The sequence below is a fragment of the Notolepis coatsorum genome (genome assembly GCF_963971535.1).
Source record: "Notolepis coatsorum genome assembly, chromosome: 14".
Taxonomy (NCBI): Eukaryota; Metazoa; Chordata; class Actinopteri; order Aulopiformes; family Paralepididae; genus Notolepis; species Notolepis coatsorum.
The window spans coordinates 21,029,102-21,052,177 of record NC_140178.1 but is presented as its reverse complement, the minus strand read 5'-3'; the positions used below and the strand labels follow the sequence as shown (position 1 = coordinate 21,052,177).

At 46.0% G+C, this 23,076-nt stretch overlaps 1 protein-coding gene across 1 annotated transcript in view; it reads right to left on the bottom strand.

Moving 5' to 3' along the window:
• LOC311240458 (vesicle-fusing ATPase-like) overlaps positions 1-21,809 on the bottom strand; it is a gene marked incomplete at both ends in the record, with an annotated part of 69,406 nt that extends 47,597 nt beyond the window's left edge. The window contains 3 exons of the mRNA XM_084329038.1: positions 8,941-8,980; positions 9,326-9,425; positions 21,727-21,809. Coding sequence (XP_084185164.1) covers positions 8,941-8,980; positions 9,326-9,425; positions 21,727-21,809 — 223 coding nt within the window. The remainder of the gene's footprint in view (positions 1-8,940; positions 8,981-9,325; positions 9,426-21,726) is intronic.
• Positions 21,810-23,076: the final 1,267 nt, after the last annotated feature.

Here is a 23,076-nt window from a genome sequence, read left to right as displayed (position 1 = left end):
CGTCACCGTGCGCGTCTCTGTTGGTAGGACTTCCGTGTGCTGTTCAGGTCCATGTGATGGATCTGTTTTGGGGGGGTAGTCAGGGCTCCTCCTCACCAAGCTCCTATTCGGGCCTTCTGTGAGTTGGGACTCCTCCTTCCATGTGAGGGAGCCTCCTTCAGAGTACAGAGCCTCCTCCTCAGATTGTCAAGGTGAGTGGACCCTCAAGAAGGAGTCCTACTCTATTGTGTATGTATTCGATTCAATTCGATTATTGAGTGTGTATGCCACCTGTATGGGTTCAGTGCCTCCTCCCCGGAGAGCCCTAAAACCAATTTTTTACATGGCTCAAGGTGCAATATATTCTTTTCAATCTGTACAGCTCGCGTGGGACGTCTCCTTCCTATGGGAGGGTGGTGGGGTGTAAAAATGTGAAAAATGTTTACCCCCGGCTGTTTAGACTGGGATACATACTGTTGGTGCTTCCTGCTTTTCTATTAAAAAGAGTTGGAGTTAGGAAGTGTCACACCCCTCTTGTCGTTCCCCTGGGCGCCTTGGGGATTCAATGACACGTCTAAATAGCCTGTTCATTGATGTGGGTGTGTCCCGACGCACGTATAGTGCTAGCTCGGGGTGTTCTGTAAACAGGCGACTGACTGGCACGCCTTGGTTGCTTGAGGTTAAAACAGCGTTTTTATAAAGCAACTGGGATGGAGGTTTTTTCCTCTTCCGACGACCAAATCCGAGACCTGGTTTGGTTATCGATGGATTCTCGTTCATATCTGGGGGATGATGACGGAATGGATCTGAACATATGTAGAGGGGTCTCACGCCCTGGGGGTGGGCCACCGGGCGCGGTTCGCCCGAACATCTGGGTGGCGCCTTCTTTTCATGTTTAAGATCAACACGCATATCTGCCCCTTCTCCTGGAGTAGGCATGTCGGCGTGGTTAGGGCACGGGACTGGTTCTGGTCACGCTGGTCCGGATCAGTTGAACCCGTTGTCCGCCGGGGATGCAGATCTGCTGTTCTGGTACCCTGAGGGACTTGGGTTTTTTTCAGGGGGAAAAATGCCAGGTCGGTCCGGGTGTCACAGGGTTAAGCGCTATGGAGACCCTGGTTGGGTACATTTTTTACTCAGCACTGTCGTAATGGCTTACGGCCATGCCAACCTGTACACGTTCGATCTCGTCGGATCTCGGCCGCTACACAGGTTGGTCCTGGTTAGTACTTGGTTGGGAGACCGCCTGGGAATACCAAGTGCAGTGTGCTTGGGGCGGGTTCTCCATTCTTTTTCGCTCCTCTCTCACGCATGGCAAAGAGGGGCCTGTTGGGGTGGTCTTTGACCTCCTCTGGTGACCCTGTGCTTCCCGTATCGCCGGGCCCGGTCCGAAGTCATGTTTCGTCGACCCGTAGGCCTGGGTTAACCCTTTTTTGAAAACTGAAACACTTGTACTGCGGTATAGCCGGTGTATACCCGCAGGTGTGTTTTGGAGTTTTTTCTTGAGGGGTTATAGGAACAACCACCGCATTGGGTAACACCAAGGTGGTTGATTCCCTGGTGTGTTGGAGCAGTGTCAACTCCCGGTTTACCCGGTTGAGGGTGCCCCTGCACGTTCATGACGTCTGCCAATCGTGTCAGCCTTCTCTGCCTCAACCCCTCTGGGTGGGGTTTTTTAAATGGAGGCTTGGTCATGCAACAACGCCAGCATACGCCCCTTCCGCCGGTGCGGCTGTGTTCAGCTGTTCCCTCTGGCGCCTGTCTCGTCCGCAGTCTCCAGGCTAGGGTTAACAGCCTGTTGCCTGGTTTTTCCCCGGTGCGCTGCCTGCTTCCGTTGGTTAACCTTTTTTGTGTGCTTATGGCCATGCTGACTGCCTGTTCTGCAGGGTCAGTGTGCCAGGCGGTGTACTATTGGGGGGACAGGGCCCGCTCGGCTAAGGGGCCTTTGTCCGAATACGCTGGCGATGTGGGGGGCGGGGTCACTAAGTGCCCACCTGGTGGGGTCTTGATGCTGGCATCATGGACTTCTCCGGGCCCCCGTTCCAGGGGGTCCAGTCCCTTTGGTGGGTCTGGGTCTTCCTTCGCGCTCCGCTGCTACGGCCTTGCCACGGGGTTGGGTTTGCCCTTGACCCTGTGATTCTGGGGGCAGTAACGAGGTTGTTTCCTCCGTTCGTTCCCGGGTGGCATGCGGGTTGTGCGTGTGTGTAGTCGTGGGGTCAAGCCACGGTCTGTTCACCCTGTGCGTTGAGTTGCTTGAGTGCCTCTTCGCACGGTCGGGTCCGTCGCCCTCCCGTGAAGCCCCCAATAGGGGGGGTACCCTCCATTAGGGTGGGTCGGGGGGGCTCGGCCCTCCCTGTTCTGATGGTTGTGGGGGGCTTTCAGCGGGGTGTATTTGTCGGCCGATGGCTCTCGCTCGGCCTCCCTTGTGCAGAGAGTGACGCCGAGCGAGAGCTATACGATACAGAACGTTAGGTTATGACTATAACCAAGTTCTGTTAGTATAGCGACGCTCGGCGTCCGACGCCGCTGCAGCCCTTGATCTCGCCTTGTGGTGAAAGCTTGGGAAGGAGGCGAGTGGGTGGCCCCACCCCTGCTTATATGGGTAAGCTGATAGGGGTGTGGTCAGACAAATATTGGGATTAAAGGTACATTGTGGTCTTTATTCAGTGCGCATGCACGTGTGCGAGGACAGTGCAGAGAGTGACGCCGAGCGTCGCTATACTAACAGAACTTGGTTATAGTCATAACCTAACGTTAAACGTTACGCTGCGTTCAGACTGCAGTAGAAGAGTCTTAAACAGAGACGTGAACTCAGTTAAACGTTACGCTGCGTTCAGACTGCAGTAGAAGAGTCTTAAACAGAGACTTGAACTCAGTTAAACGTTACGCTGCGTTCAGACTGCAGTAGAAGAGTCTTAAACAGAGACGTAAACTCAGTTAAACGTTACACTGTGTTCAGACTGCAGTAGAAGAGTCTTAAACAGAGACATGAACTCAGTTAAACGTTACACCGTGTTCAGACTGCAGTAGAAGAGTCTTAAACAGAGACGTAAACTCAGTTAAACGTTACGCTGCGTTCAGACTGCAGTAGAAGAGTCTTAAACAGACGTGAACTCAGTTAAACGTTACGCTGCGTTCAGACTGCAGTAGAAGAGTCTTAAACAGAGACGTGAACTCCGTTAAACGTTACGCTGCGTTCAGACTGCAGTAGAAGAGTCTTAAACAGAGACGTGAGCTCAGTTAAACGCTACGCTGCGTTCAGACTGCAGTAGAAGAGTCTTAAACAGAGACGTAAACTCAGTTAAACGTTAGGCTGCGTTCAGACTGCAGTAGAAGAGTCTTAAACAGAGACGTGAACTCAGTTAAACATTACGCTGCGTTCAGACTGCAGTAGAAGAGTCTTAAACAGACGTGAACTCAGTTAAACGTTACGCTGCGTTCAGACTGCAGTAGAAGGGTCTTAAACATAGACGTGAACTCAGTTAAACATTACGCTGCGTTCAGACTGCAGTAGAAGAGTCTTAAACAGAGACGTAAACTCAGTTCTATTTCATACTGGCTGCCGCTCAGCGTCATCTGCACGCACTTCACTTCGTGCACGAGCACTGAATAAAAAATTCCACAATGTACCTTTACATCCCAACATTCGTCTGGCCACACCCCTATCCGCTTACCTTCATAAGCAGGTGTGTGGTCACCTACTCGCCTCCTTCTTCACTTTCACCACAAGGAAGTGCCTTCGGTAGATCCCACACTTGATGAGGTTGTTAGCTGAAGAAAGTTGAGACGTGTTTAAATTTTTTCTTGCTTTTTTCTTCTCTCATATATTTCGAAAGAAAAAAGCGAAGTCATAATGTCTACTTCGGAGGGTCGCGCTCGCAACGCCACTCTTCACCAGCGGTTCTCCATCGCCGCCTCTGTCGTGCGTCTTGGAGCGGGGTTGAGGCCTCTCTCGTGGTCGGCAGCCACGCCCGGTAGGCGTCCGATGGGTAGTTTGCCTCTCCAAGGAGCTGGTGCACCAGTGCCATCTCCTGTGCGATGGCTTGGTTCCGGCTCTGGTTCCTCTGCTTCCGGGGAGTCGTCCGCTGTTGGGCGGCCGGCTCCTTTGGTTGCGGGGGATTTGAGACGCAAACTTTTTGCGTCAGCTCGCTCCTGTCGCAAGATGGTGGCTTGCAGACGCGAACGGCCTGGTTTTGGTGAGTTGCTGGAGCCGGATGAGGATGCGTCTGTCTCTACATGGCCAATGGAAACAGAGGACTACATGATAGAGGCGGACGGGTTCTTGTTTGAAGGCGCGGTGGAGACATGTCTCCCGCCTGTCCAGGTAACACTGGAGGGGGGCGAGATGTCTCCTTGGGGTTCCTCGTCCGCGGATGTTGGGTTAGAACCTCCGACTCGGTGGCGGGATGCCCTACTATCAGCCACATCAGAATGTGGCTCCTTGACCAGTAGTCTGCTGCATGTGAGGGACGCGGGCTCGGAGGAGGAAAGTAGGCAGGGGGAACTGCGTGCTTTGTTCCCCGAGCTCATGGCGGCGGCGGCAGTCGCAAACGGCGTGCCGCTGCCGCAGCCACTGCCTGTTCCTGTCCCTGACGATCTCATAGGTCATCTATGGCAACGTCGCCCGGTGAGAGGGGTGTACGTTGTCTACCCATTTTTCCCCTCAATGGCGGCCTACGTCCGTCAGGGCCAGGTGGTCTCCCACATCATGGGCCTTACTCACGCCTACGTGCAAGTCACGCGGGTGGCGGGTTTGGTAGACGGCATGAAGGAGGGCGTGCCACGGCTTGATAGGCCGATGGCGGCGCTCCTGAGGTGGTGTGGGAGCCGTTACGGAAGCCGGTTCCCCAAGGGAAATCGGCGAGGCGGTTGGCATTTTGGAGCGACCAGTCATTTATCACCGGAACACAATCTCTAGCTGCCACTTCTAACATCGCGCAGCTGGCAAGATTCATGTCCGGGATATTGACGGGCGGCACGGAGCTGACTGAATTACAGCATGGTCAGCTCGCCCAGTCGGCAGGAGCCATCCTGCATCTGATTCAGCCGCAGGCTATAGCCGCTGGGAAAGTGCGCGCCCTGGCCACTCTGATCCAGAGCCACCTTTGGCTGGAGCAGGCGCGTGTGCCGGAGAAGAAGAGGACTCCCCTTCTGACGGCACCCCTCTCCGAGGCTGGACTATTCGGGTCGGCACTGCAGCTGATGACCTCAACCTGCAGGGAGATGCAGGAGGAGCGCTCCGTGCTCCAGCCTCATTTCCCCCCGCCCGATGTTGCCGGTGGAGTCAGACGGCCGCCGCGTCGTCGAGGTTCCTCCCCCGTGGCCGCCGCTGCTACCACTGCCACTGCTGGACTTTCAGCGAAGAAGGCCAGGAGGAGAGAGGGCGCCTCCGCCACTGGAGCCGGCCCATCTACGCCCGGAGGTGACGGTAGGGATCGTCGAGACCAGCCGCCGATCGTTTACCGTCCCTCCGGGGCTCCACGGGGTGGGAAGCCCCGAGCGGCTCATGGCAGGCGTCGCTAAAACTTCATTGACTTTTTCCCTCTGTGGTCCCCCCCTGTTCCCTTCCCGGCCCCTCTATGATTTTTGTTGGAAAATAAAGAGTCCCCTCTAAAGGGGGACTGTATTTTTTGTTAACAAACTGTGTGTTTATTCACCAAACATATGATGGGGATGCAACGTGTGAATCTTTCGCTAGTATGGGTTGATAGGAGGGCTAGACGTTACTTTCATGTTAGAGCTTAAGCAAGGCCTGCAGCCTACACTCGGTTGAAAAAGGTTTTTTTCTGCCTCGACCTGAATCTCCACATAAAGGTAGAGGTTAGTTGTGTGCTCTGTTGCTTAAACAGTGATATTGAGCTGCAACACTATTGTGTTGGTTTGCAGTAATGCTCGTATGAAAACGTACCGCGGCTCAGCCGCTCTCTCTCTCTATCAGATTTTCTGTGTCTTACAACATAGATACAGGTGTCGGGTTCACACACACACAACTTGGACTTGCTATAAACCCTGTTCACAGATGTGTCTGTGGTTAGCGTGCATTGAATTAGCTTGCGCTATTCATTAGCATTGCTACTGAAGGTATCACATGGCTATTGTTGTTGTCGTATGCAAGGGTTGGGCTTGTGAGGGGGTACCGGATAAACCCCTCCTTCCCTCTTTTGATTGGTCAGGGGGTTATTGGAATCTCTTTTCATTCGGTCAGGGCCAAGCTGTTAGGCGGCTTGGCAAGGAGGGGGGGGGGGGGGGGGGGAGGGTTTCCCAGACTCCGCACCTCTCACAGGCGATTGAGTCTTGGGTTTCCCCCCGTCATAGCAAACGTCACTAGGCACGTTTTTATTGGACGGCGGCTTCCGTGAGTTTAGACCCGTATGTAGGGTCTGTTGTTGTCAAGTTGTCGGGGCAGAGCGTAGGGACTTACTGTTCTACTACGCTCGATATACGTGTAACTTGAGTCGGTTGGTCACATGCAGGGCCGCCTCCTTTTTTTTTTTTTTTTTTTTTTTTTTTTTCGAGGCCCCCCTTCCCGCGAGGCCCTTCTTCATCACAGACCTAAAATCTAGTTTTGCTTATATGCTTATATATTTCACATTAGACACGTTTGTAGAATGTGTCTGACTTGTTCCTGGGTCTGCAGACACTCACTATTGGAGCTCTGGGGCTCTGCAGCAGACATACTATTGGTTTCAACGAAGGGAGTGGTTACTTACATCATGTGTAGTACGCCGGCGTGCGTCAGCTGCGTTTGACTATTTCGCGCGTGCAGCTTTTGACTATTATGCTTAGTTATGCCAGCCAAGACGAAGAGGTCGGTCATTATCAGTCGGTCGGTCACCAAGGAACGTTGACGAAAGGCCTCTCGCTGGCGGGACAAATGGCCGGAGCCTTGTCATGGTGCAGTCGGGATATAGCCATGGTGATGTCGGCTAGTAGCTAGCTTAGCTAAAGGCTAACTAGCGTTAGCTAACCTAGAGACAGCGCATGCAGCCAAGATGAAGAGGATGGTCGTTTGGCAGATGAACTTAGTCAACTCCACGCGGTTGTCTCCATCCTCTTGGACGTTTGGTGAGTTTTTAACCTATTCTATTAACTCTATTCTATTCCCGCCGTGGACATCTCTCTCTCTCTCTCTCTCTCTCTCTCTCTCTCTCTCTCTGGAGCCAAACTGGCCAACTAGCTGTTGTAGTACTACTAGTAGCTAACGGTGTGTGGCCTGGTGTCAGCACCTGTATTGCTTTTATCACATTGTACAGTTTTTCAGTGGTAGCCGCATAGCTTGCTTCTGCGTTAGCTAATGGTTAGCGATAGCCGGGTTGAGCTAACTGTTAGCCAGTTAGCTGTTTAGCTACGACGTTAGCTGCCGGCTGCGCTCGGCTGGGAACGTTCGTTTGATGCTATCAGTTAGCCTTGAGTTAGCTGTCAGCTTGTGCTACGACCATTGACATTAGCCGTGAGAATAGCAGGGGGTTCTGGCACTCTGACTACGACATCATCTTTGACAGAAGATGTAGTCGGGCCTGCACCATGACAAGGCTCTGGCCATAGCTTATTTTTGTCCCGCCAGCGAGAGGCCTTTCGTCAACGTGGAGACCTGTGTTGCGGCCTTTCGCCCTGCGTTCCTTGGTGCAGGATTACCCCACTCTTCCTTCCTTCCCCTCCCGAATGTTTTGTTAATAACGATGTTTTTTTCCAGGCAAAACATATGTTACTTCACAACATTTGTAGATACGACATGTGCTGTGTGTGAATTCATTGTCTTGGTCGTTTGTGTAGCTTGGGTAGCGTTGGGCCGTTGGCCAAAGCTGTGTGTGGCCTGGTGTCAGTAGCCTACCTGGCTAGCCTTTAGCTGTCGGCCATTGGCCGTCTCTCCTCTGTGGTGAGGGTGGCGGGATGTAAAATGTAAACAATTTTTACCCTCGGCTGCGTCACGTGGGATTCATGTCAGTCGGTGTTTCTTTCTTTTTTAAAGAAAAAGAGTGGAGAATATGAAGCACGACAACCTTCTTGTCGTTCTCCCAGGCGCCTTGAAGGATCAATGTGGGGTCTGGTTAGACTGTCCATTGATGTGTTTTGGGTCCCGACACATACATAGTGCTGGCTCGGGGTGTTTCTGTTAAGAATCATACAGGAGGCTAGTACGCCTTGGTTGCTTGTTATTAAAACAGCGTTTTTATAGGGCAACTGGGATGGGGGATTTTTTCCTCTTCCGATAGCCTGTTACTGGGTCTCGATGGATTCTCGTTCATATCTGGGGGATGTTAACGGAATAGATCAGAACATAGTTAGAGGGGTCTCACGCCCTTGGGGGTGGGCCACTGAGCGCGGTATAAATAGGACCGTCTGGGTGGCGCCTTCTTTTCATGTTTTAGATCAACACGCATTCCTGCCCCCTCTCCTGGAGTGGGCATGTCGGTGTGGTTAGGGCACAGGACTGGTTCTGGTCACGCAGTGCTCGTGCACGAAGTGAAGTGCGTGCAGAATGATGCTGAGCGTCACCAGTAGCCTATTCATAGAACTTGGTTATATACATAACCTTACGTTAAACGTTACGCTGCGTTCAGACTGCAGTGGAAGAGTCTTAAACAGAGACGTGAACTCAGTTAAACGTTACGCTGCGTTCAGACTGCAGTAGAAGAGTCTTAAACAGAGACGTAAACTCAGTTAAACGTTACACTGTGTTCAGACTGCAGTAGAAGAGTCTTAAACAGAGACGTGAACTCAGTTAAACGTTACGCTGTGTTCAGACTGCAGTAGAAGAGTCTTAAACAGAGACGTGAACTCAGTTAAACGTTACGCTGCATTCAGACTGCAGTAGAAGAGTCTCAGTTAAACGTTACGCTGCGTTCAGACTGCAGTAGAACAGTCTTAAACAGAGACGTAAACTCAGTTAAACGTTACGCTGCGTTCAGACTGCAGTAGAAGAGTCTTAAACTGACAGAATATAATATATTACTATATTACCTTCCACCTTCTGGCCAATGGAGAGTCCAGCCCATTTCCTCTACAGAGTAAGAGTGAGTGAGAGAGAGAGAGAGAGAGAGAGAGAGGAGAGAGAGAGAGAGAGAGAGAGAGAGAGAGAGAGAGAGAGAGAGAGAGAGAGAGAGAGAGAAAGAGAGAGAGAGAGGTGTTACTGACAACAGTGCCAACAGTTTGTAATCTATCAATGTGTGTGATGTGAGTCTGTACAGTATATGTGCATTTAGTTCATGCATGCATGATTGTGTGTGTGTGTGTGTGTGTGTGTGTGTGTGTGTGTGTGTGTGTGTGTGTGTGTGTGTGTGTGTGTGTGCGTGCGTGCGTGCCTGCGTGCCTGCGTGCCTGCCTGCGTGTGTGTGTGTATGTTTACCTGAGGCAGACTGAAGGCGATAGTACCAGGGACCACAGTGTGGTGGCTCTTGGTGGTAAACACAAACTTGTGGTTGGGCGTGGTTTTCACCGTCACGTGTCTACCGAGAGAGGAGAGAAAGAGAGAGAGAGTGAGAGAGTTAGAGAGGGAGAGACACAAACCTGACAACACCACTAATCAGACTCAATATAATTACTACGTGGTTAAAACAAAACTACATCACCTATTGGCGAACACAAACAAAAGCACAGAGCAAAATGCGGTGCTATCTGGCTCTAAATGGACAGTACACCATACAGTAGCAGATTATTTGAACATGGTGACTGATCAACAACCAAAAAGAACTGTGACAAAGTATCTGAGTAGCACTGCCTTGCTATTGAAAAGTACAGACTGAGTAGCACAGCCTTGCTATTGAAAAGTACAGACTGAGTAGCACTGCCTTGCTATTGAAAAGTACAGACTGAGTAGCAAAGCCTTGCTATTGAAAAGTACAGACTGCTGTTGAAAATGAGACACAGTAGAGTACTGTACTGTATTTGTAAATCTGGTATGTCATAAATGTATAGATGTAGCAGTACTGCGGGCGGCTACGTGGCGTAGTGGGCAAGGCGCTCGCCACGAATGACGGAGACGCTGGGCTTGCCTGTTCGAGCCCAGCGCTCCACATTGCTTTCAGTTTAGCTGGCCGTCCGTACTAATACACATTGGCCGTATTAGGGGGTGGGAAACTGATGGGTAGGGATCGGGCGTTGTGGACAACGACTCCTACAGGTCGGTTGGTGCGCCTGCGCAGTAGAATCAGGAAGTGTCGGGGGCAGCGTGAGCCTCCCACGCGTTACTCCTCGCACTGAGAGATCGCGCTGCGCAGGTGAAAAGATGCGACTGCTGTTACCTCAAGTACCGGAGGGGACTTGTGCTACGTATGACTTAGTCCACATTGCAGCCGGCTTGTGGGAGGCAAGAAACAGCGTTCGTGACAGGGGAGGGTTGGATTGGATGATACGCAAATTGGGATGGGAGAAAATATATAAAATGGGAGAAAAAGTGGATCAAACAAAAAAGATGTAGCAGTACTGTCTATCTGTATGCCATGTATGTCATATATGTTATGATGAATTGAAAATGGGGGACCCTGATGTAAACAAGACGAAAGTCTTTCTCTGGTCTGCATCCCCTTAACAATTGTGTGTATTGAGCTGTACTGTATTGTACCCATTCTGCAATCTGTTAATACAATTTTCAATCAATCAATCAAAACACAGGAACACCTTCCTGCAGACACAGGAACACCTTCCTGCAGAGCAAAGGCTGTGCTATCATTGCTGTCAGTGAGCCTGAAACAGAGCTACACTTCCTCACGAAATGTGAGAAGTATTTAACATCTTAGACACAAATTGAATTAATAACTAAAGGTTTTCTTTAGATGAAGAAAAACGATCGCTCCTACTAGGGGAGGACTCAACGTGCTGTGAGCTAGCAGCAGTCTGTGTTGATGCCTGCCTGACACACGTTGATGCTGTTATATTTGATGATAGTTATTTAATTTGATTATTAACAATACATTTTTTTTGTGACTATCCATGTTCTACTTCTATCTACTTTATGTTCGACTATTTACTATCTGTTTCCTAATTACTAAGAACTAAGTTCTGCTTCCATGATATCTGAGAAAGAATGTACCACAGTGGCCACTGATGCAGGACACAATGCATGAGTCATAGATTTCTAAGATGGCTGCCAGTGTATTCTATTTAGTAAATACATTTAGACTGATATCTATTAGGTGGGGGTGGGGCTGTATGTATGTATGTATGTATATATGTATATATGTATATATGTATGTATGTATGTATGTATGTATGTATGTATGTATGTATGTATGTATGTATGTATGTATGTATGTATTAGTGATGTGACGATTCATCGATTTGCATCGGTGCGCCGGCATACACGTTCACGATGCAAGTGCACCGGTGGAATAAGTCCGCGTCGGCTACGTGGCGTAGTGGGCAAGGCGCTCGCCACGAATGACGGAGACGCTGGGCTTGCCTGTTCGAGCCCAGCGCTCCACATTGCTTTCAGTTTAGCTGGCCGTCCGTACTAATACACATTGGCCGTATTAGGGGGTGGGAAACTGATGGGTAGGGATCGGGCGTTGTGGACAACGACTCCTACAGGTCGGTTGGTGCGCCTGCGCAGTAGAATCAGGAAGTGTCGGGGGCAGCGTGAGCCTCCCACGCGTTACTCCTCGCACTGAGAGATCGCACTGCGCAGGTGAAAAGATGCGACTGCTGTTACCTCAAGTACCGGAGGGGACTTGTGCTACGTATGACTTAGTCCACATTGCAGCCGGCTTGTGGGAGGCAAGAAACAGCGTTCGTGACAGGGGAGGGTTGGATTGGATGATACGCAAATTGGGATGGGAGAAAATATATAAAATGGGAGAAAAAGTGGATCAAACAAAAAAGATGTAGCAGTACTGTCTATCTGTATGCCATGTATGTCATATATGTTATGATGAATTGAAAATGGGGGACCCTGATGTAAACAAGACGAAAGTCTTTCTCTGGTCTGCATCCCCTTAACAATTGTGTGTATTGAGCTGTACTGTATTGTACCCATTCTGCAATCTGTTAATACAATTTTCAATCAATCAATCAAAACACAGGAACACCTTCCTGCAGAGCAAAGGCTGTGCTATCATTGCTGTCAGTGAGCCTGAAACAGAGCTACACTTCCTCACGAAATGTGAGAAGTATTTAACATCTTAGACACAAATTGAATTAATAACTAAAGGTTTTCTTTAGATGAAGAAAAACGATCGCTCCTACTAGGGGAGGACTCAACGTGCTGTGAGCTAGCAGCAGTCTGTGTTGATGCCTGCCTGACACACGTTGATGCTGTTATATTTGATGATAGTTATTTAATTTGATTATTAACAATACATTTTTTTTGTGACTATCCATGTTCTACTTCTATCTACTTTATGTTCGACTATTTACTATCTGTTTCCTAATTACTAAGAACTAAGTTCTGCTTCCATGATATCTGAGAAAGAATGTACCACAGTGGCCACTGATGCAGGACACAATGCATGAGTCATAGATTTCTAAGATGGCTGCCAGTGTATTCTATTTAGTAAATACATTTAGACTGATATCTATTAGGTGGGGGTGGGGCTGTATGTATGTATGTATGTATGTATATATGTATATATGTATGTATGTATGTATGTATGTATGTATGTATGTATGTATGTATGTATGTATGTATGTATTAGTGATGTGACGATTCATCGATTTGCATCGGTGCGCCGGCATACACGTTCACGATGCAAGTGCACCGGTGGAATAAGTCCGCGTCGGCAAAATGTCAGGCTGAACTCGCGATGCATCTTGTTGTAGCGTCTTTGCATCGGTCAAAAACTGATGCATTGATATAATTTCCTCTCATCCACTTGTCAGCAGTGCACTGTGACTGCACACACACACAGCAGATACTATTGCTTTGCTACTACATAAGGCGAGAGCCGCGTCACAGTTATCAACAAACAGTGGAAGTCGAGGAGACATGAATAGAATTGCTCAACATGCTAACGCTAGTAGCCTCTGGCTAACGCCAGTTAGCCGTTCAGCTAACGCTAAACTAGTGTCTAACTAAAGTGACTCTGCAACACCAGTAACATTAGTGAGGAGGGGGGGGGGGGGGGGGGTATATTGAAGACGCTTGACAACAGGGGTTCAAAGATAACTTCACATTTATTGGTTATTCATTTCTTAATTATATCGCTTCATGCAATCCATCCAGCCTGGCTCCGTGATGTTGACATAATGCTACGGTCGGAAAGTACTATAGACGCATCCTAGTGACTTCTCTTCTTCTTCTTCTTCTATTTGGTGTTTTACGGCGGACGGGCACCAAAATTGGGCCATTTACCGCCACCTACCGACCCGGAAATCGGGCCAGTCTTCCATTCTCCCCTCTTCTTTTTCTTTTTTTTCCCAACGGTTCAATGTCAGATCGCGACCAAATCCATTCAACCCCCTAACACACCAAACAAAACAAAACCCCTCCCTAACATCACCACCCTATCCAACCTAATCTATGAGTCACTCATTGCCTCCTGCGGCTGACTCTGGCCTTCCTGAACACTCACCTCCCCCTTCCCTAACTCTCTTACTTGATCACTCACAACAACCTTCTTCCCTGACTTCCCTAACTCCCTCGATACTTGCCCCATTGTCAACCCCTTCATACCCATGTCTAGTACTGCCGCCTCAACTACTAACCTTAACCTCTCTGTCCTACTGCTAACCATAACTATAGTATTCACCACTCTCGTCACAAATGCCACTATCTCCAACTTCACCCCCCACACCCTCTCTTTCTCCTCTTGTACTTCCTCTACCGACAAATGCCCTTTTCTAAACCCTTTATCCACACCTTGCTTCCCCTGATCCTCCTGCACTACCCTTACTGCCAAATGCCCTTCTCCTTCCTCACCTTGCTTTCCCTGACCTAACTTCCTAACTGCCTCCGCATACGAAATCCTATCATCCCTTCTCACTCTCTGAACCTCAACCTCCCTCCTCATCACCTCACAACCCCTAAACGCTACACTATGCTCCCCACCACAACTACAACACTTCAGCTTCACTCCCTCTCCACACTTCCCATATTCATGCTCCCCGCCACACCTAGCACACCTCTGTCCCTTCTTACAAGAAACAGCTACATGGCCAAATTCCTGACACCTATAACACCTAAGAGGACTCTGAACGCATCCTAGTGACCTAGTCTAGTGTGTGACATCATCAACTGTCGACGGGGTAGCTCAGACGGGGAGGGGCTCTCTCTCTCTCTCTCTCTCTCTCTCTCTCTCTCTCTCTCTCTCTCTCTCTCTCTCTCTCTCTCTCTCTCTCTCTCTCTCTCTCTCTCTCTCTCTCTCTCTCTCTCTCTCTCTCTCTCTCTCTCTCTCTCTCTCTCTCTCTCTCTCTCTCTTTCTCTCTCTCTCTCTCTCTCTCTCTCTCAGATTCAGATTCAGATTACTTTATTCACCATATTGTACAGGTACAAATGGAATGTGATTTGACATTTCAGTGCATGATTATTCACAAATAGGAACAACAAAATAATAATAATGATAAATAAATCTCGTGTGTTTTTAGCTAAAGTGGATAGAAAAGACAGTTTATGCAAAAGTCTTCTTAGGCACCCAAGAGTTTTTATATAAATTGTCTTACAGTAGATTCTTTTATTTTTAATAATAATATAAGCTGCATATAAGGAATACAACCAAATGCTCTGTCATACCATAAAATTGTATTATTTATTATTATTATTATTATTATTATTTTGCATCGTGTTGAATCGCATCGTATCGCCCCGAATCGCATTATGTTGAATCAAATCGTATCGAATCGTATCGTATCTCAACAGGGGGTGAATCATATCGCATCGCATCGCCCGGTGCTTCAAATGTATCGTTAATGTATCGTATCGTTGGCACCGTATCGAGATGCACATCGCATCGGCCTCAGTGAGGAGATGCACATCCCTAGTATGTATGTATGTATGTATGTATGTATGTATGTATGTATGTATGTATGTATGTATGTATGTATGTATGTTAAAAGAAGAAAAAATACAATAGAAATATTGACTGACGTTTCTCAGGCGACTCTTTCGAAGTTGGTTAAGGTTAGAGTATGGAATCAGGGCTGGTGTTCTATCGCCCTGCTCTAACACAAACTCTAAGCTTAACCAACTTCGAAAGAGTGCCTAAGCTTAACCGGTGAACGAAAGAGGTGTCACACGATTGGCGCTACCAGAAACGTCAGTGGCCAATCAGAGCGCAGAACGCGAACGCGGAACTGGAAATCCGTTGGTAAAAGTATTCAGGCGTCGGGGCTGGGATGTGGAGATGCAAGTTTTGACTTTTTATTGCTGTTTTTACCTCAAACGGAAAACCTCAAACTCTTATGAAGAGGAGAAAAAATACTCAAGATTAGCCACTTGCAGACGGCAAGGTGTGACGTACTGTATATTTTAGTTGATGAAATATTTTTGTTGATGAAATAGGTTTTCATTTTAAAATAAAAGTTAAAAAAAGATAAATAAATATTTGGGGCCTCTAGTGACGAGGGGCCTCCAAAAAAAATAAAAGTAAAAAAAATAATAATAATAATTTGGGGCCTCTTGTGACGAGGGGCCTCCAAAAGGCCTCTAGTGACGTGGGGCCTTCAAAAAAAATTTAAAATGAAAGTAAAAAAAAAATGTTGGGGCCTCTAGTGACAAGGGGCCTCCAAAAAAATTAAAATAATTTCTTTTTAAAACATGTTTTTTTTTTCTTTTTTTTATGCCCCTCATCACTATGGCCCACAGGCCGCGGCCCGGACGGCCCGGTCGTTAATCCGGCCCTGGGTATATATCACAGTATATTTGTTTTTCTTATAATAATAATAAATGCTTTAGTAGTACAATACTCTTCCATTAGTATTCTGTATTATGAACAATTTTACATTGAGTGTTAGTTTAGGAAATTGTAGCAAATGCGAGTGAAACGCTCGCTCTGTCAAGTCCTGGCTTTAGGCAGAATCACTAATACACACACGCACACAAGAGAGAGGGAGAATGGCTTATATCAGACTTAATCATTTTAGAATATTTCAGCTAATGAAGTGAAACATTTATTATCGTCAACTATTCAGTTCGTTTTTATAGTGTAACGTTTAGCTACTTCAGCTAGATCTTTGAAGTAGAGAGAGAGAGAAACAGAGAGAGAAAGAGAGAGAGAGTCTTCAGCAGCCCCTCCCATTCCTCACTGTTTGAACTGGAGCACATTATACAGTAACTATCTTGCAAATATGAAACTACTGTAACTACGCCCAGAGGGTTGCTCCGCTATGAGCTCCAGGATTAGTTTAATTGTTTTGGGACCAGCTTAGTTGACATTAGCAGCTAACATTAGTTTAGGTCATTGAACGGTCAGTTTGTAGGATATAATATTTACTCACACATGAGCTCCTAAATATTATTTTCAGATTCAAACACATCTACCTAAGTCGCAAATGCAAGTGAAAACTCACACTGTCTTAACCCTTTCACTACCACACTACCAAAGGGTTAACCCTTTCACTGTGACAATACAGAAGGTTAACCCTTTCACTGCCACACGACAAAGGGTTAACCATTTCACTACCACACTACAGAAGGTTAACCTTTCAGTGAAAGGGACCTTCTGTAGTGTGGTAGTGAAAGGGTTTGTTCAACTGTTTGTATAGGCTCCATGTCCACGTCCATGTATTTTTATTTTTTTTTGTATTTTTTAAACATAACATAAAATTAGACACACAAGCATTAACAGTAAACATCCAATGTAAATCACCATTTGAATCAATATAAATGTAGTTTACGAGATATATACCTAATACTTGCTATCTAATACAATACATACATACATAGCCACAACACTGGTAAACAAACTACCCTCCCACTCAGGGCATTATGGGGTAGAACACATAGTAGCATACTACAAAAACCTAGGGGTCCACAAAGACGACTTCAAACTTGAAATGGTAACAACCGATGAGGTACTCAAAAAATTGAGCGCCCTCCAACCTAACAAGGCCACTGGCCATGACAACATCCCCTCCAAATTCCTCAGAGACGCAGCAGCCGCCATCACCCCAGTCATCACACACATAATAAACCTCTCTATAAGACAGGGGCACGTCCCCAAGGACTTCAAAATTGCGAGAGTGACCCCTCTACACAAAAAGGGCAGCAAATTAGACCCAGGCAACTACCGCCCTGTTTCTATTCTTACCTCCATCTCGAAAGTCATGGAGAAAATAGTCTACGAACAGGTCGAAAAGTACCTGGCGGAAAAAAACCTAATCTACGAATTCCAATCTGGCTTCAGAACGTCCCACTCCACTGACACATGCCTCCTCTATTTGAACGACCACATCAAACAAGAGGTGGACGCTGGCAAATACTGCGGCATGGTCATGCTGGACCTACAAAAGGCCTTCGACACTGTCAATCACTCCATTCTAATGGACAAGCTAAAAGCAATTGGTTTTGATAGCCTATCAGTGAGCTGGATGCAATCCTACCTGGAGGGGAGAGAACAGATGGTAGAGGTAAACGGTACTCTATCCCCCCCCCTCACAGTGAGCTGTGGTGTTCCACAAGGAAGCATACTAGGACCGCTACTCTTCCTAATTTATGCAAATGACATGTCGTCAGCCTGTGACTGCAACTTGTTCCTGTTTGCGAACGACTCAGCCCTGCTGGTCTCTGACAAGAACAAATTGCAGGTTGAAAAAACCCTCAGCACGGAACTAGGCAAAATCTGCATATGGCTCGCTGATAACAAACTATCATTACACATGGGCAAAACAGAGTCCATTCTCTTCGGTTCAAATAACAAACTCAGCAAGACCGACGGTTTCTCAGTTACAGTGGGTGACAATATTGTCACAAGGAAAGACGAAATTACCTACCTGGGTTCCATCCTAGAGGCAAATCTTTCCTGTGACAAAATGGCATCCAATGTAATAAAAAAAGTCAACCAACGAACTAGATTCTTGTACCGGATCTCCTCTCTGGTAAACAAGAATACCCTGAAGACTCTGGCAGGAGCACTCATTCAAGGGTACTATGACTATGCGTGCACCTCATGGTACCAAAGCACCTCAAAGGCGCTTAAAACAAAATTACAAACATCACAAAACAAACTGGTCAGACTACTACTTGACCTGAACCCCAGAACCCACCTCACCCCTGCCCACTTTGCCAACCTAGGATGGCTTAGAGTAGACGACAGAGTACAGCAACTTGCAATGGGCCTGGTCTACAAGATACACTATACGACCGGGGTGCCCATGTACATGTCAAAATACTTCCCAAAGGTCAGTGAATACCACAACCACTACACCAGAGGAAGCTCAACAAATCATGTTAAACCCAGATTCGGCTCAAACAAGGGACTAAACACGTTCCGCAATTATGCCACAACAATGTGGAACGCCCTACCCAAAGCTGTAAAGGAATGTGAATCCCTGCCCACATTCAAAACCGCCCTTAAAGAGCACCTACGGGAGGCTGCAATTCGAAACTGGCCACCGTAAATGCCCAAAACCCCCACCACCTCCTAATAGACAGTCTCCTCCCCACCGCATGTATATATTCCCTCCCCGCCGTATGTATATTTCCCTCCCACCCACCCACCCCCTCCTAATGTACAGTCCCCTCCCCATCATATGTATATACTCTGTCAGGATCTAGGGGTAACAGTACTGTATATTTGAATACCGCCTATGTCACAAATGTATCAGTACTAAATACCTATATGTCCCTATGCCATAAATGTCATGTATGTTGTGTATGTCATAAATGTCTATATGAATTGAAAATGGGGGACCCTGATGGAAACAAGACAAACGTCTTTCTCAGGTCTGCATCCCCTTAACAATTGTATGTATTGAGCCGTACTGTATTGTACCCATTCTGCAATCTGTTAAATAAAGTTTTCATTCATTCATTCATTCATTCATTCATGCTCTTGCTCACTCTCCCCCCCCGGACCCCCACTTGGATAATCCATCCATTTTCATTCATTTCTAACCAGGCACTACAATTCATATGCTATCTTTTATTCTCTCCACCACTTCTAACCAGATTGCAATGTTGGTTTCACTGACACCTAAAATTCTTGCTGTAGATATTTCTAGATAAATCACATCGAGATAGGTAAGAACCCATACCTTCCGGAACATTTTATCCGGTTGAATCAATCGTGATGCTATCAGCTTTTTAGCAGCTGTGAAACCGGATAAAACTAGTCTCTTTAGCTGTATAGGGGCTGCAAACTGAAAAACATCATTCAACAGCAATACAGAATTGTACAGGTATGTTCAGAAATAAGAATTCTGATAATTGCTGGGACACTTCTTCCCAGAATATCTTAACCGGTGGGCAATCCCAATACATGTGCATAAATGTAACCTCATCCCCATTTGTACATAAGGAACATAGAGAATCTTGTTTAAGTCCCATTCTGTTCAATCTTATAGGAGTCAGGTATGTCCTATGAATATAATTAAGATTAATTTGTTGATGGTCCGGGTTGCGTGACGCAATTGAAATGTTTGCCCAGACTTTTTGCCAATCAAAATCTATTTCCAAGTCTGGTATATCCCTCCTCCAGACTGAGTCTAGGGGAAGGATTCCATACGAAGACGTTAGTAAGTGATGATAAAAATCAGATACGAAGCCTCTCGATGTCTCTCTTTCATAGAAGAATTTGTGATATCTGTGGTGCTCAATTGGTATCCTTAATGGGACTCCATGAGCCTTCAAACAATCCAATAACTGTGCGTAAAAATAATATGTGGAACTGGTGAGGTTAAATTTGTTATGTATATCTTGATAGCTACAAAAACCCTGTTTGTTGAAAACATCTCCCAATGTGTGTATGCCCTGCTTTTCCCATTTGGGGTATCTGATAGGTCGTTTTCCAATAAGGAGTGCATTGTTATTGAATAGGGGAGTATGGCTATGCCATTTATATTGGTTAGAATATTTTTTTTGTGTTTCACAAAAGGGGGCCAAATTTCTATTCGCATTGCTTAATTGATAATATGGTGTATACTATGTCCTGCAGTCTATGTGGTGCTACTATATTTTCTTCTAAGTTTCTCCAGGATACAGATGCTTGGGAGTCAAACCAGGTTTGTTATTCCAAATAGATTTATATGCGGTGGAGTGTAATTTTTTCCAGTAACCATCAGGAAGGGGTAACGGTAACATTGAGCTAATGAAGTTGATTCTAGGTAAAACATCCATCTTAACTATTGATACTCGTGCCTGTACTGAGTTTTTAAGTTTGGACCACCTGTCAAAGTCGTATTTGATCTTATCTTGGAATTTTGTGTAATTGTACTTCACCGTTTGGCTTATAGTAGGGAATACCTCAACTCCTAAACATCTGAAGTGTTTTACCATTGGTATTTTTTCTGGAAGGAGTATATTCTTTGCAGGTGCATTAAGTGGTAGGAAGGCCGACTTTGGCCAATTTATCCTAAATCCCGATAGATTGCCAAAGTCATCAATCGACTTGAGAAGATGAGGCATTGAGGTGGTAGGGTTTTGCATGAACAATATTACGTCGTCCGCATATAAACTATGATGATGTTGTGTGCCCTTAATTGCGATTGGTTCTATGGATTGGGATTGTCTTATATATTGTGCTAAAGGCTCTAATGATAAAGCGAATAGTCCGGGACTAAGAGGGCAACCCTGTCTGGAAGAGCGCGATACCGGAAAGATTTCGGAGGTGATTATACCTGTTGTAATCATGGCCGATGGGTCTTTGTATAATACTTTTATCATATCAATGAATCCTTTTCCTAACGCCATCCTTTCTAGTACTGCCCATAAATAAGATCATTCCAACCTATCAAAGGCTTTCATCGCATCCAGGGACAGCATAGGTGGGGTGTCATCCTTGCTGGCATCTAGCACATGTAATAACCGTCTTATATTATCCGTGATCAAGCGGCCTCTTATGAAGCCAGTCTGATCAGGATGAACTAAAGACGTCTCGTTGATTTTTTTAGGGTCTGTAACAAGTCCTTGCTGTGCCTTAATAGTAGGGATATCTGCAAATTTTGGGTTGGCTCATATCTGCATAGCTAGTAGGTGACTTGGTTTAGAACCATGAAAGTAATACTGTTGTCATGTGCTACGTATTTGAACTTCAGATTGTTGTTTTAAAATGGCATTAATCTCTTTTTTTAACACATTAATTTGAGATTCCAATCGAACCGAGTAGTTGTATTGTAAAGAGGAAAATAACGTAGAGTAAAGCGTTTCCAGCTCTCATACGTCCATGTATTTTATATTTTATTTTATTATTATTAATAATTATTTTTTAACTATGTTTTAATAGGAATGGGAGACTATTTCTCTCTCTTTCTCTCTCTTTTTCGCTCTCTCTCTACTTCAATGATCTGTAGCACTTTGGGATCCTAGTGAACAAAAAGTCCATTACAAATTAAATGTATTATTATTATTATTATTATTATTATTATTATTATTATTATTTGTATTTTACATTAAAAGATATTTGTTTATTTATGGATCCCCATTAGTCTACATCCATGGGTGAAAGACTATTCTTCCTGGGGTCCTAACACACAACATACAACATTACAGTACATTACATTACAGTAACAAAAAACAATAACAATTAAAAGTAGACTTCTCCCGGTACATTTGATGGAATCAAATCTCTACCGTGGCACTGATTTCCACCACCCACCCCTAGATGGACGGATGGATAAATGGCTGAATAGATGGACAGATAACAGATGATAACAACAACTCACTGTCCGGACTGCAGGTCCTTCTCGCTCACCACGGCGGTGTTCGTCAGCGAGAGCTCGTCCGTCGGGCACCGCGCCACTTGCATGGTCTGCAGAGGAGAAGAAGAGAGCAGGATGAGACAGAGACACATTTAAAATAATATCTTCCAAAGTCATCTTCTCAGAGGGACTTATAATGGAGAGACTGGGTCTAATCTTCACAGGGAGTGATGATCATCTTTGAGTCCTTCAAACTTGCTCATTGAGTACTTAATTTACGGTATCTGTACCAGTGGTACAGATACTCACTACATCTTTATCATTGAATCGTTTGAATATTACTGTAATCTAAAGTCACCACGGCTAAGCATGATACTGCCCTGTTATTGTGACAATACAAAAAAAGCATCACACAAGCCTTTTCATGTGTCACTTTCTATCACACAGGTCATCTGTTAGTTGTGTGATGTGGGCTATTCTGTGCTTCCTCAGTCCGTCACACTGAATAAAACATTCTGAAGCTGTTGTCAGCGAGAGACAGTTGTCAGCGAGAGACAGTTGTCAGCGAGAGACAGTTGTCAGCGAGAGACTGTTGTCAGCGAGAGACAGTTGTCAGCGAGAGACAGTTGTCTGCGTGGTAGAGAGATGACAGAGAAACTGATATGTTATTCTATAGTTTATTATTAAACTGAGCCGACCCCCACGATTTAAATTATGGTTCTTTCAGTTGGTTCGTTGTGGGTACACTGAAAGCATGCATGTGCTGTATACGGCAAAAATAATCACCATCTTATAGCTCTGCTATGTAGTTTTGGGAATACATGTTTTATTTATTTTATTTAAAAATGTTCTTCAAAACACAAACAAAATCAAGATTAAATACACACACCCACACACACACACACACACACACACACACACACACACACACATACAGTACATATTAGGGCTGGGTGATTAATTTAATTTAAATTTAGATTGTGATTTTGTCTTCCCACGATCATGAATGCTATATGTTCTGTTGCTCTCATTTGTCTGTTTTTGTTGTAAATGCAGCGCACCCTTCCTTCACAGCGGTGCGCTCTGCCCTCCCCCCTAGCTCGTGTTGAGAGGGAGGAGGGAGCATCTGGTTACTTGTAGAAGATGACAGAAAGGCAGCCTTTGGTCGAAAAGAAAAGTCAAACAAAGTTGTCGTCATATGATGTTCTCAAATCAATCGTAATCGTGTTTAATAATTGTGATTTTATGTATGTATAATACATACATAAATAATACATACATACAGTACATACATACATCATCGTGCCCAAGGTCAGACCAAAAGGAAATCACAGAAATGAGCCAGCATCCACCCAAGCAGGGTCCTCTCTCCCT